The 20,380-nt window shown below is 42.0% G+C and overlaps 2 protein-coding genes and 1 non-coding gene across 4 annotated transcripts; 2 read left to right on the top strand and 1 right to left on the bottom strand.

Annotated features, from left to right (window-relative positions):
- Nucleotides 1-333: 333 nt before the first annotated feature.
- tefa (TEF transcription factor, PAR bZIP family member a) lies at nucleotides 334-7,886 on the top strand. Of its 2 annotated transcripts, none has more exons than XM_053854094.1 (5): nucleotides 334-512; nucleotides 3,617-3,991; nucleotides 4,524-4,738; nucleotides 5,832-6,043; nucleotides 6,365-7,886. In XM_053854094.1, exons 1-5 carry the CDS (start codon nucleotides 434-436, stop codon nucleotides 6,384-6,386), a joined length of 903 nt encoding a protein of 300 aa, XP_053710069.1. In that variant the 5' UTR covers nucleotides 334-433; the 3' UTR covers nucleotides 6,387-7,886. The 2 variants fall into 2 exon arrangements, with proteins under 2 accessions (XP_053710069.1, XP_053710068.1); XM_053854093.1 differs by lacking the exon at nucleotides 334-512 and adding an exon at nucleotides 2,454-2,792.
- Nucleotides 7,887-8,307: 421 nt separating this feature from the next.
- phf5a (PHD finger protein 5A) lies at nucleotides 8,308-9,639 on the bottom strand. The gene is made up of 4 exons (XM_053852099.1): nucleotides 9,534-9,639; nucleotides 9,262-9,285; nucleotides 8,724-8,890; nucleotides 8,308-8,482 (listed from the first exon to the last, which is right to left on the bottom strand). The coding sequence occupies exons 1-4, from the start codon at nucleotides 9,583-9,585 to the stop codon at nucleotides 8,393-8,395; spliced, it is 333 nt and encodes a 110-aa protein (XP_053708074.1). The 5' UTR covers nucleotides 9,586-9,639; the 3' UTR covers nucleotides 8,308-8,392.
- A 1,286-nt stretch (nucleotides 9,640-10,925) lies between these two features.
- On the top strand, nucleotides 10,926-11,007 carry trnas-gcu (transfer RNA serine (anticodon GCU)). The gene has a single exon. It is a non-coding gene; the product is annotated as a tRNA-Ser (tRNA).
- Nucleotides 11,008-20,380: the final 9,373 nt, after the last annotated feature.

Below are 20,380 nucleotides of genomic sequence, written 5' to 3' on the forward strand. Positions count from 1 at the left end.
AGGTGGAGTCACATACATACATACAGCCTGAATATTACTCAGTATCTGATCGGAAAGTAAATCAGTGGAATCGACTCACACTGAAGCGGAAGACGTATGAGAAACCTTTGACGTGTGGCAATGTCACGCACGTGAGAGACACGTCAATAAATACATTGAGTTTTCATGCGCGCTTTTTTCTCTTTAGGTAACTGTCATCTCGTTGATGATTGGCTGCGATGTTTTGATTGACGGCTGTCTATTGACACGCCTCCCGCCTCTTCTAGCAACGCTTCTCGCTTCTGATTGGTTGGAAGGCGGGACATGACTTTAAGAGCTTGTCAAGTGTTGGAAGTTCGTCAGTGCTGATGAATGGTTGCTGTCATTCCCGACACGTTCTACTTCGACGAGTGACTCTGCAACGTTGTATTAAGTTTTAGACGTTGATTTAAAGATGACCACCTCAGAGTTACCAGAGATCTTTAGGGCTCTCCTTGACCATCCATTCACTCTCCCCAACTTTAACGAAAGTGGTAAGTAGCAGTCAAAGCAAATGTTGCGACTTATATTGATATATATTTGTTTGCTTTACAGTTAACCTATGGAGTTAAACTGTTTTAACTGGCTAAAAAGTAGTAATGAATCCGACTTTTATGTAAACAACTGCGTGCGTGTTGTGTAATACGGGTCAGCTGAGTTGCGTAGCGCGAGTCAGGCCGAATTTCACCAGTCTATGTAAATGCATTTAAAAGGCACTATGAATCCTGAGATAGTCTTGCGGTCATGTTCTTCGCTATTGTTGTTGCTTTGTGATCATCCGAGACGTTTTATGCACTTTTGTCACACTGCAATTTCGCTTACGTAAACTAATGCAAACACCATATTCCATTATATCTAAGTCCACCACAATGCATCGAATTAAATAACTAGAAGGAAAATACATTTAATGATTATTTAGCTCTGCAGCAAATATTGTTGCATAGTGTTGATGGTTAATGACAATTACTGTGGCTTATGAATGGTCATAAAAACACCCTTTCTGAATTTAGCACCATCTGCACACGTGATATTTGTTTCACGTGCACTCACCCTCAAGTACCTGCTTTTCTAACGTCCTCCCAAGATGGGATGACTTATACTGCCCCTGCGATCCTCTTTACAATAAGTGTTCATAAATAGAATGACAACAATTCAGTTCATTAAGTATGAACTTCACAGTGCAAGGGCAAAGTCAGAGCTGACCTTGGTGGCGTCTTTTTGACAGCAACAGATTCTGGGTCACACACAGAGAAATGTCTTTAGTGTCGACATTGTGTTTAATCTCAAATGATCCACACCCATCCCTGCCAAGCAATATCATGTGCATCATTAGGGCCTTATGGGCTACTGTTGATGTCGTGTAGGATTTTGAGTATCCCGGGAGCTTCGTGCAGAATATGGTGTTTAGCACGGTGACCAAGACTATTTTTTCCCCTGAAGACGACAGTTCAAGTGTCTTAAATAAATGCTAAAAGGAGGAGTACCTGGAGGAGTTCTGCCCCCTGTCACCTCCACTATAGATAACAGTCTGTGGTGAGCTGGCAACATTGTGGATGGGAGATTCGTCTCACCTGGTGATAAAGATGGTCACTATATTCTACCAGTGACTGTCAATGCTTTTTTTTTATATGACACTTAGACTTGATTAATCTGTGGCACTATCGTGTCTGAGACGTTGTTTGCCAGGTATTGCCTTTGCGATAATGCAGTTCAGCAGGTGTACAAGATCATCCGAGGATTGCTGTGAGGAAAGAAAATTGAACTTAAAAATATTATGTCTAAATGCACTTAATAAAATAAACTGTTTTAACCAGCTTCTTCATGGAAATGAACACTTAGTGATATGATGGCAAAATGATGGCAAATTTTAAAAGGCTTCTACAATTATTGAATTACTAATTGCAAAATAAATGAAAAAAAATCTATAAATATCTGTCCATCTGCAAGTTTTTAGTTAGAAGCGCACTGAGGAAAAGGCGGTGTTACGCCTTGGTCCGCCCCTCCAGGTTTGACTGACAGTGTACTGGGCCAATGGCGGTCGGCTTTATATGTAATGGGGAGACACATGTTTTGACACGTGAGCAAACAAGCGTGGCGAACAACGCTGACGCTGACTGGAGTGTAACTATCATGACCGCAGTGAGAACGTTTTATTTTCTTCAAATGACAAATTTCAAGTCACACAAGTTCTTGTTTTCTACAATAGCCTCGTGTTTAATTGTCTCGCTGGTGGCAACTTTGCACTGAACGTATTCCGTTCGCCGTATATAACTCGGTCAACCAGTCAGAGATCTCCGCCACAAGGTCTCAGCGTTGATTGGTTCCTCATCCCAAGGCCCGCCCCTTTCGATGCTATTCTTTCTCATATTCATGAGCGCGCGGCTGTACTAGCCAATAAGCGTAGCTGCGGAGGGCGTTATCTTAAAGGGGGCGCACACGAAGGCCACGCCCCTCATGTTGTGCTGTTGGTGTCGAACCCGCTGACTTGTCGATGAGGAACTAGGCCACTGCCGTCTGGACTGGGGTTCGGCTATTATTCGCTATATTTTGAGTTTCTCGTGGATTTGCTACCTGTTAAGGTTTATTGGTGTCGTGTTAGCGTTGAACTCGTCGAGTGTTTGTGTGTACGCGGTGTAACAGCAACAAGGACAAGATGTCTGGAGAGCCGGTGATAGTCACTGTGGAGACGGCCTCCGGGGCGCACAGCTCGTTCCCGGTGGTCCTGAAGAAAATCATGGAAATGCCTCCTCCAAACATCTTAGACGGCGATGACGGTAACTATCATGGACACGACGCTGAGGATTACATCGTAAAGTCATGCCAACTAAAATTGGGCCTAATGCATTTGTACTTCAACTTTAGTTAAATGTATGCATATTCTTGTTAAGACTGTTTGCTGTTCCTTTTAATGTTATGCGTTTGTAGTAAAGAACATGATGTGCTCATACTCCAATGTGGTCTGAACACGTGACCACATCCTTGTCTAGATTCTTCTCTGCTGCACACAAACAACTAATCAACGCGATGTTTTCGTCTCTTTTAAGGAGGTTTTAAAGAGCTCTCTTCAGAATTATATATTAGATGCCCTTGCAAATGTATGTTGATGTCCGATACTTGTAAGTTTCTTTCAAAAAATGTTTTTAGATTTTCATGGAAGCCATTTTCCAAAAATCGAAATATGTTTTTGATAGTAACCCTGGAGGATATATTGTATTATATTCTTGCAGCTATTTAGCTCATAGTTTCTTAACAAACAGATGAGCCTTGACGTGTGATATAAACGTTATTATACATGCACTGTGCATGTATGAGTATTTATCTATGGTATATGTACACCAAACCCAATGGCAACCCATTAAGAGGGCAACAACATTCTGAACATTGTAACAACATTTATTGGTTGAAGGCATATAAGTCCTGGAAGTTGGTTGCAGGTATCAGCAGGAATCTGTTTTCTGAAGACAGGTGTTTTTTGTCACCCAAGTGACTTTACTTGAATGTTGTCAAATGTCATTCCCCGATACGTGAACGACTAACATGCCTGAGGTTGACTATGAAGACCGTGCTTGTGTCTGATAATGTGTCTTCTGTGTTTCAGACATAGATAAGGAGAAGCTGTGCGATGTTGGTGACCTGGGTGGAGGCGTCGGTGACATGGGGCCGTCAGCCGCCCTCACTCCCGCCATTTGGGACAAGACGATTCCCTATGATGGTGAAAACTTCCACCTGGAATATATGGACTTAGAGGAGTTTCTGATGGAGAATGGGATCCCTAACTCAGTGGTGGAAGACTCAGAGACGAGCACTTCTAACGATGACGCGGTGAAGACCAAGCCTTCCTCTTCTACCAAGCCGGACAAACTAGCCACGTCCACTGTCTCTCTAATGCCAATCCAGGACCTGGATAAGTGTGACGAGGAAGTGGTGATATTCACGAATGGTGAAACTGACATCACCTGTACAGTAACTGCTGGTGAGTAGAAACGGGTCAACACCCACTTACACAGAGACAAAAGTGGATTCCTGTCAAAGCTGAACCCATTCATTTTGTTTTTAAGTCGTCGTTTTCTGAAAGGTATACAATTAAGTTGGCTGTGCTTAAGGGATGTGTCCAGTAGTGTAAAGAGAGTAAAGAGAGGTGTCCAAATGAAGTCTGTCTTCTGAAGTCTGTCAGTCTGTTATTGCAGTCACCTCAAATGTTTATTTTAGCACAAATCAAGTCAGCAACCTTGTTAAGAGCTGTACTGTGCTAAACTTGGGATTCAAGTTACAGCCGTGACTCAACATTAGGTTTCACCATAGTTAGATGCTGCTGTCCTCTCAAGAGGCCGTGGCTGGTAGACATGGTATCCAGTGTTACTTAATCATAGAGGAGTTCATGTTTCCTGTTGGGATCTCTGCAGTCTATTCAATACTGTAACAACACCGCAATGTGTCTGGTTTTAAGAAAACAGGAGCCATTGTGACAGTCTTTCATGTCCTTGTCCCTTTTTTCGTTCGTACAGACGTCTCCAGCGACACCGACAGATCATCCCCTGTCAACCCAGAAGAGATTGTCGTTGAAGTCAACTATGAACCGGACCCCACCGACCTGGTCCTTTCAAGCGTTCCTGGGGGCGAACTCTTCGACCCACGCAAACACAAGTTCTCAGAGGAAGAGCTGAAGCCGCAGCCCATGATCAAAAAGGCAAAGAAGGTGTTCGTTCCAGAAGAACAGAAGGTGCGTTGGGACGCAGTCCAACACTAAGAAGCAAATGAAGTGTCAGTTTTGTGACGTAGCATAGCAAATTACAAACCAAAACAAGCTGATTGCACTTGAAACTTTTTTAAGTGAGAGGAAAGTAACTAAAGCAATAACGTGACCACAGTTGGTGAAAATGTAGTGTTGAAGACACTGTCAGCAGAGTGTTATGTTGATCACATTTTTAGGGTCACTAGCAGGCAAACTAGATTTTAAGCTGTGTCACCATGACTTGGCGTTTTCCTTGTAGGAAGTGGGTTTGTTTACCAGAACAAATGAAAGGAATCCATAGCAATTGACCGGAGGGAAGAATACTTGGATTGTTTGTCTTCCTCCAGCGAGAGTTCAGTCTAAACTCACACTCCCGCCGGCAGGCAGGTCATTATTAGAGGTTTCAGCACAACTTACAGGTTTATGAATATTTTATCAATGACAGCAACAACTTAAATGGACTTACAGTGTGTACAGGGACGCTGTACATCAGCTGTAGGCTAAGTGTACCGTGGGCCCTGCATGCGGCCCTTTGACTGTATTTATGAAATTAATGATTGTTTTTTTTGGTCAGTTTGCTTAGTGTTCCGAATGTCACGCGGGTGTGGTGCTGCTGATGAACCAGCGGTCTCACTTTAATGAGCCCAGAAAACTGCCGCTTTAAATGGCGTGTTTCATTTGAAGGTGCTTCCCTGCACAGCATTTTCCCGTGCATGTGGCGCAGCATGCAAACTTTAAATGACAGATTAAAACAACCTCCACAGGAGACATGCTGCTGCTTAGTGAGCAGCGAGGGATGAGCGGACACATCACAAACGGCAGGGCTTCATCAGAGTGCCGGTTGTTGTGACCGGCATCCGCCGATCACGATCGGTTTCCCTTGCTCCAATGCTATTAATAGTATAAGGTTATTACAGTAGTATTATTGAACAATTTTGGATGGAACAGGGTTTTCGCCAGATTTTTTTAAAACTGTGACATTTTCTCCTGGTCTGGTCTTATGTTTAAGACTATAATTGCCCACGTCTGTTTCTATGCTCTTTCGGATGCTCTAGTTCACATACATATCCCATCTGTGCAGGATGACAAGTACTGGCAGAGGCGGAAGAAGAACAATGTCGCCGCCAAGCGCTCACGTGACGCCCGCAGGTTAAAGGAGAACCAAATCACGGTCCGGGCTGCTTTCCTGGAGAGGGAGAACGCGGCGCTGCGGTTGGAGGTGGCAGAGCTTCGCAAAGAGTGCGGCCGCTACAAGAACACCGTGGGCCACTATGAGTCAAAGTTCGGGAAATTGTAAGGGACAGTCGAACAGACAAAAACAACTATACAAACCACCTCAGTTGCATAGGTTAAAGACGGGCGGTCACTTACTCAGAGGACGTGAGGGTCTGCAGACAGCCATGATACTCTCCTTTCTTCAGTGTCAACAGTAGGATAAGCAGAGGTTGTAGCTTTGGCATGTGACAGCTGCTTGAGACTATAACAAAGTTTGATTTAAATATTATCTCTGAGCAGGTGAGGCTGGAGATGGTCAGGTGAATAGGCTGTAGTAGCAGTTATGGGTGTGTTAAATGTCTCCCCCATGTCTTCACTCTAGTTTTCTTCTCTTTCAAGTGAGGCGCCAGAAGACCAGTAAGCCACCACTGACTTACTTGTCCAGCATGTAAATAAACAAACCAGGAATGGAGTGAAAAACAAGTGGATCAGATGAAGAGGAAGAGAGTGGCGTGTGCAAAAAAAAATCATATTAAGAACTGATATCAGTTTATTTTTCTTCAGTAATCCATGTGAGTTTGGAGAGTGACAGAATTCTCAAGTGCTTCTTAAGTACGCCTGTACTCATCACATCTGTCCACCTTTTGCCGAATGAGATCTTGTTTTTCTCTGTTGTCTCTCTGGTAGCAGTAGTGTAGACTGGATTTTGTAGTGAGGCGGCCGCAGAGTAATATTTAGGTTGCCTCCACATTTCTTTCAGTTATATTCTTATTTTGATAAAATCTGAGTTGTTGCTTTTTTGTTTTTTTAAATACCTGTGACTGTGACATTTCCAATAACCTAAACCAGGGGTGTTCATACTGTTCTAGAAAGTGCAGTGGATGCAGATGTTGGTTCCAGCTGATGAAGCTCTCACTGTTGAACAATGAGGTGTCTTCAGACACCTGAAGGAAATCCTGCACCACCCCAGCCCTTTGATGACTGGTTTGGACACCCCTGATCTAAACTATCTTCAGGGATTTTAGTTCCATCGCGCAAGATGCCGATGAAGATGCAGAGTCGTGCCATGCCCACGCTACTACTGGGTTTGATGTGGCGGAAAAAATTGAGGAGCAAAAAGTAGGTATTATTCCCATAATCGCAATTATTCGATGGCACCAGTCTTAAAAAGCTGGTCTATAATGATACAGTAGTAGCGTGGACACTGACTCGTGTAGCTTCACAGCACTGTCTGTTGCATGTTCTGTAAATAATTGTAGCCTCTCTTTTTACTTGGACATCCACAAAAGGTTTGAATGTTTATCAGTGTTTGGGTCTCAGTTACGTTAAGTACCGACGATGGCGGTGGTGAAGGTAACTTGTCCGAAACATACCTGGATAATCAAATCCTGATCCATGTGCAAATGGGTTTGAAAGATGTCATTCATTTATTGATATTGTATTCTGAAGTCTATATATAGAAGTTTGGTGTTCAGGTACTAATAAACTCCTGCGACATCCTTCTAATAGGGAAAGCAGGTTTGTTTTCGCTGCTGTGCTTCCACAGATGACAATATTTTACTTCAGTAAGTCAAATATTTTACCAAGATATATGTTTTTATACAACTATCTTATTCTCATATGTCTGCCAAGTGGGCAGTTTTTACATCTTTATACACAGTTGAATAATTCTTCCAGCCTCTACCTTTCAGTCAAGTCATTCAAAGGAGTTGAATACAATATAGACACTGCTATAGACGGGCTTCCTGAATCAGTCGACTTGTGTTATGGTGTATTTGCCTTCTTTCCGAGAACAGGTCAATTTGATAGATCTTTAGCCTTCGTGGTTCAGTCTTTAAATTTCAAGAATCTACTTGGTGTTAGAAATGCGGTTACCTCTTATGTCATGTATGTGTAAATAAAGCTTTCTTGAGAATGTCAATCGGTTTGCTTTCACACTGACTCTTAGATGCGGAAAAACGGCCTCAAATTCTCGATGGTCAATGAGAAGCAACCGATGACTGTTAGAAAACCCAAAAACGCTTCTCATTCAAAGGAAAACATAAGGTTTTAGAGTAGAACTAGAACAGCTGAATGATCAGTTAAACTGGTATAATCTCATGGATAGGATATACAGTACATCTGTGGCTTTTGAAGCTGAAACCTCCTAGTAGGGGTGGGCTCAGCTAGCACACTGTTGTCATTTAAAGGTACAGTAAAGCATCCAAGTAATTCCACCTTAAACCAATTGTCATGAAAATTACGATTTGTTTATGGCCCCTCTATATTTCCAACATGCATCGTCAGACTTCTGCAGTTGTCGAAAGCATCAATTAGCAGAAATCAGCCACACAAAAGTATAAAATCAAGCTTTATTGACAAATCAAAAATGTTTTTTCCCCAAGACTTATCCTAGAAAACCAGTCTTCAAATGTCTCCTGCGTGTTTTCACCTCTTCTTAAAACCGTACTTCTTTCTCTCATAAAACAGGTCTGTTTTGGAGCTGCCCAAGTTGACAATTTTAGGACACCCATCTCGCTGTGGACAGGAAACAACACGTTAGATGATGAATCATAAACTACTCTGCATCAGTTTGTAAAATAGAAGTGCCTTTAAATTCCTACATAATTTAAAAAGCAGAACAAACCAGCTCAAAGTTGACGATAAAATACGGATCATTTATAGATAGGACGGTTAAGCCACATAACTTAAAGACTTGAAATCTAATCTAGTCTCTTTAAAAGCCGGATGCTGCATGATAACTCAGTTGGATACCCACATCTTTCTCCTGGATAGTGCACTCTTTGCAGTAGTAGGCATCTGACACACCAGGCCCTCCGCAGATCACACAACGTCCCTGGTAGGAGCCGTAGTTGCACTCATCACAGATGCGCACTAGCGTGCATGGCCTCACGTAGGAGTCACAAATGACGCATTTTCCATCACCTGAAAGAAGAAAATCCATTGACTGGGGGAATTTAAGTAAACCACACGGTGAGAGTCATGAGAATAAAGTAATATGGAACATGATCTGCTCTTCGTTTGACAACAGACTCAATACAGCTTTTGTTGAGGAGCGCACACACAAACACACACACTATTAAATCATCGAAAATAAAAGAGTTAACACGTGTATAACTTCTCGAGCATATGCAACTTGATTAGGAATTTAAGAAACCCACAAGAGATATTGTGAAATATCTAAATGAAAGACCTATATATTTAATATGGTTAACGTAGACTCCGGGTAAACTATACTGACAAGTTCATATATTTCCTGTAGAAGAGGACACAAAGGGGGAAACACGCATACTTACATTTCTCACAAAGTCTGCCGATAGCTGCGGAGAAAAACGGAAAAAAATATAACTTTAACATGTTTGGAAGACTATCACAGGTGTAAGTTTAATAATAATCGGCAAATGATCTGTGACCAGTACATTCTTTCACCGCTCACTCTGCAGCGGTGTGACAACTGATGCTAGAACTGTTAGCCTGCCATTGCTAAAGACTTAAACACAACGAAGAAACATTCGGATCAAGCTAAAAACGTGTGGTGATAAGAAAAACATAGCAAATCCAAACATACCAACACCGGCTTGCTTTCTGCAAAAGATGAGATCTGGATGATGTTTAGCCATTGTTGGCGAACGTTGTGCTATCACCGCTGATCTGTTTCAATGTTCACCTTTCACCCGGAAATGCTGAGGTTAGAGCCACAGCACTGCCATCTAGCGGCTCCGAGGAGAACATGCATTGAAGGTTGGGTTGTATCGCTATAAGTAACTTTCAAACTCATTCCTTCACTAGATAATACTACTAAAGTACTACTGAAATACAGAGGACGTATTCAGGGGGTCATCTTGCAAAGGTGATGGTAAGATTGTCTGACTTAATTTATTGTGTTCAGCTTTTATAAAGATGCAAAGAACCAAGGAGGTGCATATAGATACTCAGCCGCTTCCCCGCATGACAAAAGTGACTCTTTCACAGGAGCCCTTTTTTTCTCCATTCTTCAACTATTCATTGGAGTTCTTGCAATGATTGTTTCCGGACCTGCGCTGCAGCACTCACCTGGTTCCCCTTCCTCAAACAGCCCTCTGTCTTGCAGCACCTGACAGTGAAACACTGCATTTGTGCCAGGTTAAATAAGTTTAATTGGAATTTGAAGCACACGTCGTGGCCTCGCTGCTGATATTTCCAGTGAGATCGAGGCTGATGCTGGATGTGACCCTGGCAATGTGCTCTGACCACTAAGTTCAGTGATAGCACACTCGTGGTATAGTTATAGTCACGATAGACAAATGGAGTTCGCTATTGCTTATTTTAGCGATTTAAAGATGCGCTGTGTTTTGTCATGTCAAATCTTTTGGCTTGTTTTTGCCCTATCTGATCACATGACTGGAAGTAACAGAAGTGATTGGGGACTTCTTTAAAACCCTGGATCATGGAGCGTTTCAGGTCTTTGATCGACTGACACCCTCACCTAGATCTACTTGGAGATTCCTCCCGTCTGTGGCCCTCAATCTGTTGTTTCCAGGGGGACTGAGAATTTAAACATGTCTGGCTTCTCAAACTGCTGGGTGTGTGTGCAGACCACCATGGATGAGCAACCCAGCGCCTGAACTGCTCAACCACCATGTGCACACAGTGGGTTGTAGCTTTGTGCAGCTGTGAGTTTCTCACCATGGCGCCATGAGGGACTCTGTCTTTAATTCAGGGGTCTCAAACTGATCCACAAAAGGGCCACAATTAGTGCGCCTTGCAGAGCACAATGGAGTGGCAGTCCATCGTCTTAACCACAGACGGAGTAATAGTAGTCCTAGGTAGAGATTAAATATGCCGGAATATGTTTGAGTTAGAACCTGTATGGCCTCACTGGCTAACAGAAAAGATGGAGCAGACTTTGCCTTGAACACACTGAAAGCTACATTGTAATATGATAAGAGCGAAAGATATCGGCCAACTACTAGCAAGACATGACGAGGTGGCCGAGTGGTTAAGGCGATGGACTGCTAATCCATTATGCTCTGCATGCGTGGGTTCGAATCCCATCCTCGTCGGAAACATTATTATTGCCACGGACACACTGCCGGGTGCTTCAGGCGATGTCTGACAGAGTTGGTGAACAAAACTGTGGCCCTTTCTGGAACAGTTTGGTGACCCCTGCTCAAGAGTCTTCAGTAAGCTTGTGATATGTGGTGCACTCACCTGGGCGCCAGGAAGTATCAGAGGAAAACAGTGAGAAAAACGAAACTGAGCATCCTCCCTCAAGCTGCTCAAAGTTGTAGACACATCTCTGCCTTCATCTGCAGCAGGAAACACGTAACATACGAGGCTAAAATGACTTTATTTTGATTACCAGGAACCAGGAAAAAAAATTAAATAAAAGTTCCATACTTCTATATGAGAAGGGAGAGGAATGGTAGGGACTGAGGGTGATGATGCCTGATGGTGGGGAACTGAATGAATTTTGGAAAAGTAGACAAATATAATGTATTTCACTCTTTTTATTTATTTTTATTGCACCTTTAGCTAAAATCAAAAAGTTCATTTTTTTCTAAATAATGTGCACGCACAACCTCATCTGGACAGAAAAACAGAAATGCAGGATTTTAACAGTTTATTAAAAAAGCACAACTGAAATATTACATCTTCATAAGTATTCAGATCCTTTGCTCAGTATTAAGTAAAAGCACCCTTTTATAGCAGCCATAAATCTTCTTGGGAATGACGCAACAAGTTTTCTGCACATGGATTTAGGGATCCTCTGCTGATCTTCCTCGCTGATCCTCTCCAGTTCTGTCAGGTAGGCTGGTGAACATTTGTGGACAGCCATTTTGGGGTCTATCCAGAGATGTTCAATTGGGTTGAGGTCAGGGCTCTGGCTGGGCGGTTCGAGAACATTCACGGAAGTGCTGTGAAGCCGCTCCTTTGTTATTTTTGCCGTGCGCTTAGGGTCATTGTCTTGTTGGAAGGTGAGCTGTCAGCTGGGTCTGAGCTCCTGACCACTCTGGAAAAGGTTTTCTTCCAGGGTTTCTCTGCCCTGGGCTGCATTCATCCTTCCTTCGATTGCAACCAGTCATCCTGTCCCTGCAGCTGAAAAAAAAGGGTTGGTATTGGGCAGGTGATGAGGAGTGCTGGTTTCCTCCACAGGTACCGCTGAGAATTGTGGGCAAAACGTTCAACCAGAGAATCCTCCTCATAGACTGGGAGTCCTTCATGTGTGTTTTATTTCTGGCCAGGTCTGGGGAGAAACTTCTTCCATTTAAGGATTATGGGTGTCTGTATGTCAGGTATTTTATGTCTCTGGGCTCTTCAGACAGTTCCTTTGACCTCATGGTTCTCATTTGCTCTTTGCATGAGCTGCAATAGTCTAAAAGAGACAGGTGTTTGCCTTTCCTATTGTTCAATTAAACACAGCTGGACTGTAGAACCGTATCAGCGAGTATCAGGAGAATGGACAGCATTTACACAATGAAGAAACATTCGGATCAAGCTCAAAACGTGTGGTGTTAAGAAAAACGCAGTAAATCCAAACATACTAACACCGGCTTGCTTTCTGCAAAAGATGAGATCTGGATGAGGTTTGGACTGTAGAACCGTATGAATACTTAAAACCAAGTTATACTGTATTTCTACAGTTTAAAAAAATATATAAATTGTTTAAATTTCTGCATTTCTGTTTTTCCTGTCAAGATGGTGTCTTGTGTGCAGACTATTGAGAAATAAATGAACCTTATTTTAGCAAATAACAGCAATGTAACAAAGAGTGAAAAACTGAAAGGGGACTGAATACTATCCGTATCCACTGCATGAATGTTATTGCTAAGTACAGTCAATGTATGTACATGTGCACATGTGATGGGCTCATAGGCTCAAAATCTTAACTGTATTTAAGTTTCAGCCAGACATAAAAACTGGAAATGGGTCAGTAGTGTCACCCTTGCTAGTTTCGTCCATTAAATCTCTGCGCCGGAGCCTGGCTGCGTCCAGCGCCACCCCGCTAGATGGCGACCTGTGTCCTGTATTCGGCAGCGGAGGCGCTGCAGCTGGAATACACCTGGAGATGTTGGGACTTTGCTGCCATTGTTCCCGGGGATTTGAATGACATTAACTCAAGTAGAAGGTTTATTGGCGTGCTGAACTCTTATTGGTGCCCCTGATGATCTCTGCACACACACGCACACGTACGCGCACGCACACACACTGCTTTGCCATCCATTTTGCATTCTGTAATTGAGTCTAAATAAGTGTGGTACTTATGTCAGAGAGGACCTCTGAGAGGCTGAGCAGCGCAAACACAGACGGCACCGATCTTCACAGCAAATGAAATACTTTCCATAGGAGAACAATTAAGCTGAAAGAGGGTCTGTTTTGTAATGTTTTCTGTGAAATATCCCTCAACTCTAGTGGAACCGTGGCGCGGGGTTCTGTCATGGGTTGTGAAAACTTCCTCTTACTGTTCGCATGCAGTTTGGGTTTATTGATCAGCATGAAATTATGGGATTAATGAACAGATATTTCATCAATCTGATGGTACTTGTATGTCCGTGACACACAGTTATCATGTAAACTATACTAAACTTACTTCCAAGAGTAAAACAACAAGACACAATGGCTTCACTAGTTTCTTTTTCATGGCAAGCAAATGGCACTACTCTGCACTGATGATATTAGCAGCAGCAATTATTAATGTTGAGTAATAACAGGCAATTCAACTGAATTATAGGTCTGACAATAGCACAACAAACTAATACTGTTTTTGACAATGTAGCTGTGACTCAATCACACAAAAGCGACTGTGTAAACTACTATTTCCACGCTGCTGGTTTAACCTAAAATACAATAAACACGACACTGCTCCCCTAGTATCATCAGTGCTATCAATATACAGTGTATATATATATATATATATATATATATATATATATATATATATATATATATATATATATACATGCAACTCTTGAACCTCCTAGGTCCCTACATATGTGGAGATTACATTTTTACATTTCAGCAAAATCTGCACCGTATAATACTCAATAATACTTGACATACATGGTGATGAACATTCATGACATCTTCGATGAAGCCTTACAAATGCACCATGATGCCATACGAATATAGTAACAATGCATTAAGGTGAGAACTTTAAGTAAAGTGAAACCAAATTTTCAATCCCACTGACTTTTTTTAAGGAATTGTTTAAGGAGTCTAGTTAGTTAGTTTGTAAGTGCTGATGTTCCTTCCATCTTTTTTTTTCTCGCTGAAATGGCTGAAACTGTTATGTCACAACAAGATTATGCGGGCAGTGTCCCGAAATGTGTACATTGTTTTTTGTAAAAACAACTTTCCTTACTAGACAAAGTTCAGTTATCACTCCGTCTAAACCAAAACTCAAGAAACGCCTTGGTCTAACAAGGTTAACTGATGTGACAATGCTTGCATTTCCAACTAACGCTACTATGAAACTGCTGGCAATATTTCTTGTATTGCTACTTACATGACCAGTTGTCATGATATAGTGTCTTTTTAATACCATTTCAAATCAATGGCTACCACGAATCTTTGTTTTTTATTCATTGTTCTGGTAAACGCTTTCAATATTACTTTCAATACATAACACTATGACGGATACTAGGTCCACACCTACTACTACTGGCAGGAGTGGTAACCACAACGTATACAGTACGTTGATGTTTCCATGAGCAGTAACTCTGCATGTCAGGGGATATACTCACACACACACACACACACATCATGCGTGACAGTATTAGTCCACACTATATGTTGACTTAATGCATACGCTGCCACTTGCAGAACAAGTACCATAACTCCAACCATCCTTACGCCTATTGTCTGGCAACAATTCCTGATACGCTGTTCACTGCTGTTATGTGTTCACCGACCCACTAGTCACCCGATTCGGATTATACTGATTGTAGATGGATTACAAGCTTAAAATACCCACCACTGATAAAGGGCTGCCAAATAGTAACAAATAAGGTAACCTTTCCTGCAGTTTGACTGGTCGAGCTCCCACCCTCCCCCAACTTGCTACCACTCATCTCTCCTTCAGATCGCTCACAGGAAATCATAACCCCCCACCACTTCCAGCGCCCCCCACCCCCTTTATTCCAGACCTACTCATCACTTAAAACCAACTAAAATTCACCCCTCCTTCACGTCCGTTTCATGGCTCCTTCATCACGCATTTGTGATGTGTCTCCCAGTCCTCTGCCTGCACCTCCCCGACTCCCCATCGCAGCTCCTATAGAGATGGTAATGTGAAATGAAGAGGACGTTATCCGTGAGCCATTGATCTGCATCAAACAAGACTCTCCAGGTTCCCCTCAGGTATTGACCCCCCCTCTTCCATCTCTCCTCATCTTATTGTGTAATGATGGCTGCCATTTGTTTCCTATGATGCGGTATACAATTAGTTTCTTTGTCTGTCTGTCAGATGATGAATGGATAGATAGATAGATAGATAGATAGATAGATAGATAGATAGATAGATAGATAGACAGATAGATAGATAGATAGATAGATAGATAGATAGATAGATAGACAGATAGATAGATAGATAGATAGATAGATAGATAGATAGATAGATACTTGATAGATAGATAGATAGATAGATAGATAGATAGATAGATAGATAGATAGATAGATAGATACTTGATAGATAGATAGATAGATAGATAGATAGATAGACAGATAGATAGATAGATAGATAGATAGATAGATAGATAGATAGATAGATAGATAGATAGATAGATAGATAGATAGATAGATACTTGATAGATAGATAGATAGATAGATAGATAGATAGATAGATAGATAGATAGATAGATAGATACTTGATAGATAGATAGATAGATAGATAGATAGATAGATAGATAGATAGATAGATAGATAGATAGACAGATAGATGGTGAAACAGAACACTGACAGCTGGCCAACAGGTGGCTACTGACAGACCTTCTCTCTTTGTGTCTGCAGCACACACACACACACACACACACACACACACACACACACACACACACACACACACACACACACACACACACACCCTGGTCATCAGGCAAAGACGGCCAATTAAAAGCAGAAGGGGTCTAGAGAGTGTGTGTGTGTGTGTGATCTAGAGGAGGGGGGGCACTGGCCTACTACGCACCTGTCTGTCAATCCCACCTATGGCAGAGTAAATGGAGAGTAATACTATAGGTCCTGGGAGCTCATGGCCCCATAGGCCACCTGGAAGTGTGTGTTTATTCGTGTGTCTTGATTCCAGCATAATAACACAAAGACCTCTACGCATCATAGAACTATTCATTCTTAAGAGAAAATAAAGCAACTGAAGATTACAGCATAGAATGTCTGTCAGAGGTGCAAGACAGTGTGTACACCCAAGGTCCACACTACAGAGTTTCTGCGATAAAAAAAAAATTCAACTGATACAGTCAGAGATCTTGGGAACAAAGCAGGCTGGTAAAAATCGAAGCCGAAGAACACACTTATATTCTTGCCTTCTGCCCTCCGCCTCACATTTCCATGTCATCTCCAGAACACAATCCTCCGCTTCGCTGCCATGTGTCCTCCAGCCGTCCTGAGGCCCTGCTCTTATCCTCCACTCACCGCACCCCCGGTCACTAATTGCACACTTGCACATCTACACACTGACACACACATCTAATTAGTGATGGCTTAAACAATACTCGTCTTTTCCTGACTGCACCCAAACAATCTCTGTGATGCTCCTCTCATTGTCCCTCTCTGGGTTTTTGGATGTGGGCTCCAATGAGCTTATCAGTTCACTTGAATAGCTTTTTGTAATCTCATTCAAGACACGCAGTTGGTTTGTTTAGTCGGTGTTTTGATGTTGTTACACTGCCCTCCTGGAACACCTCTCTTGAGCCAGCCTCTTCACATAATTGTCATTTTTTTCTTTTATCCAGAACAGCCTCTGAGGTTTACCCACTCCCTTACCCTTAGACCCTCATTGGAATCAAAATATTTTGCCATTGTCACACGATAAAAAGATCTATTTTGGCAGTTATTCTAATCATTTTGACTTCTGTCATCGAGATTGACCAAATATCTGTCTTGTACTACAACTGTATGAGCAAATTCATCTGTAGACATGCGAAATGGAAAAAGTATTTCTCAATTTTGCTGTTTTATAGGGGACAGAGTATTAAGGCCACATAAAGATTAATCTGGTAATAAATGAGTTTTTTTTATCAAACTAAACTCAGAGTAAATTAGTTTCTCAGAAGACAGAGATTTTGGATCCCAGGGGTGTGGAGGTTACAATGTCTCCAACGTGGGCAATACCACTGTGGGACCCACCACACTGTGGAATATGGACTCGTATTCTCACCTATAGCTTTATGTCATTACAATTAATGGTTGCCTTGACGGATTTGGTGGATACATAATGTGGATGGAAGCACAGTACACCAACAGTGACCATTAAGTAATAGCAAGCTACTTTATAAACACAGTGACACACATCGGAGGCCGTCCACTGCAGGTGAGAGCTGACCCAGGAACAGAAAATGGACATGTTGACTGTGCCTCAGCTGGTGGGCTCAGATTGCGAATGTGTGGTTGAGCTGGTCATGAAAAACCATCGAAAGACCATCTTAATCATACTATGATCTCGAGTTTATCATGAGATTAATCTTGTAAAAAACTAATTTATTACCAGATTATTCTCATATTTATTTTTTTGTTCTTTACGTGGCCATAATATTCGATTGTAGTCATCTATGCTGTCATCTGTGGTTTGTTCTGGTGTTTTCATTTCAGTGCCTCTTCTGAATCTCCACAGTAGCCACTGCCCAGTTCATTTGATCTCATCTTGTTTTGCGTTGCAATTAGAATCAGAGGACTTTTTGTTGATCAGATTTGTAATAGTGGATGTGTTGGCTGTAATGAACAGCTAAAAAGTTTCACCGTCTTATTAAGAAATTTGTACATTTGGGTGTCAAACACAATTGCACTAGTGGCTAAAAACACGTCTTTATTTAGTGGTCTATTGATGGCGTTTTATAAATGTTGTTTTCTTGGAAGCTAAAATGGCCATATTCATCTCTGTGTTTGGTGTTGAACACACAACACGTGTGGGCCACCACAGTACCAGCGGTCAGCCACACCCCTATGCCTTTGGAGTTCCTAGGTCTATATAGAATATATGATAAAAGATCATGGTATTGCAAACTTTGGTATTATTGGTATGCAAACTGTATTATTATTGTTTTCAGTCTCTTCTCCATAACACTCAGGGATTGTTAATATTATTAACAACTTCGACGCACTCTCAACCGAGACACACTATGTCAAAAGAGATGCAGTCTCACTTGTTCATGTTGTTCATTCATACTTCCATCTTTCATTTAAAATTCAGGGAGGGACAGGAAGTGTCACATTGGAGCCTCCTTCCCACAAGGTCTAAAGAAAGGGGTGAAGTTGATCAAGAATAATTTAGTGCACACTTACCCAGGACTACAAGGACAGCAGAAACAGACTGAGTGGAGACACATATATCCTGCTTGGCCACAGAAAAAGACGGTGATCGCTTAAGAAACATTCTGGTGGTACGTTCTGCTTTAAAGGGTATTTCAATTCATCCCAGCTGTGCCTTAGCTGATACACTCACAATAACTTAAGGACAAATTAAATGATTTCCAACCTGCAAAAAAGGAAAAAGATGAATGCTGCAACTACTTGAAAATGGCAGTTTGGGTGTAGCTGAAATGAAACACGTTAATCTCAGGCCCACATTGTTCATTATCCAGCAAATGGTAGGACGTAAAACAGTTAGGTTTGAGTTTCACATTTTAAAGAGCAGCAGCTTAATTCGGTGGTGGATTGTGTCTAACAGCCTATTAGCTTGCTCCTTCGATGGTATCGGATAAAGTCTTCTCACTTACCCCTCGAAAAAAATCCTTTGTGAATTCACAACGTCCCAGTTTAATACACGCGCTACAATGGGGAGGGAGCCGTTGTTTCCTGTGTGAGATTTGGAGGTAATCATTATCAGAGGCAGGTCCAGACCTGCCTGGACAGACAAGTCAAGTGAGACGATGGACAAGCACATTAGCCAAGGTCACGTGATCGCAGTGAAGGTCAAACCAACCGTTCACTTGTTTTCACGTTGTATAATGATGCCCAAAACCATGCACAGACTCACGACACAAACAGGAGATTTAAATGTGAGATATATACGGTACACATTTGATGCCACGTTTTCTCCTCCTTTTTATGGAGAGAATTACTTGCTGTGACAAGGATGCCGATAGTTCAGAATCTGATTTCTGCCCATGTGTCTGACTGCGTCAGGTCGAGACCATCAGTTCTCACTGGAACTGTTTTCACTGCTTAATGTGAAGTGGTGTAGCTGAGCATCAGTCCATCTACCATGGTTTCAGACTTAGGGTGAATTCCAATTCCTTCCTTAATCCTCAACAATGTGCGCCCTCACAAAGTGCACATCCTGTCCTGATTCTTAGGAAGTTTAGGAGCAAGATTGAGGAAAGGATCTTCCTCAATTTTGGGAATCATCTGTGGCTATTTTTGGATTGAGAAATAGCCAGATTGCTTTGTGTGTTTTCAGCCAATAAAAAGATTCAACCAAAGCGACAAAGACAGTGAGTTAGTAGTATTAGTATTTTCTTTGTCAATAGAGGTATAAATATTACATAAATCGTTGTTGTGGTCCATTGATGGCTTATTTATCTAAGTGTTGAATGACATTTTCTTTTAAATTTTACGATTGTTTGTCAATCTTCTTCTTGTGAATTGACAGTCTGAACGCAGCTTATGTGTGATGCATAAGTCTGAGAATTTGTAAGTCACACATATCCCTTAATGCTTGGTTTTGAGGGCTAAGGTTGAGGGTTAAGATTGTGCATAAAGGGAGGAATTGGAATTCATCCTTAGAAGGAAAGCTCCTTCCCCATGTTGGGTCATTCAAGTGTCTTGGTTGCTCATGAGCGATGGAGCAGGAGATTGATCGCATTATGGCATGTCTCTTCAGCCGTGAGAATGCTCCATCGCTCTTGTCGTGGTGAGGAAAGCGCAGACCCAGATGGCACAACTGTCGAGCTACTTCCTAGTTACGCTTGTGTTCGCCAACCTTTTGTCAGGACTGAAAGAAAAAGAAGATCCTCAAAGATAAGGTAGGTTAGGAGCACAGTCATCTGGGACAGACTCAGTGTAGAACTGCTGCTCCTCCACATTGACAGGAGGAGTTTGGTTGGCTAACAGGCCACCCACGGGCACTGCCTCGTGTGGTGATAAGACAAAGAACAGGCTGAGACAACCTGAATGGAAGTGTTATTTGTTCAAGATGCAATTAAGCCACTCTCTAAGAAATGCTAATACAAGTGAATGCTATTATACGTATATGTTTTTGCATGAAAT

The sequence above is a fragment of the Synchiropus splendidus genome, chromosome 1 (assembly GCF_027744825.2).
Source record: "Synchiropus splendidus isolate RoL2022-P1 chromosome 1, RoL_Sspl_1.0, whole genome shotgun sequence".
NCBI lineage: Eukaryota > Metazoa > Chordata > Actinopteri > Syngnathiformes > Callionymidae > Synchiropus > Synchiropus splendidus.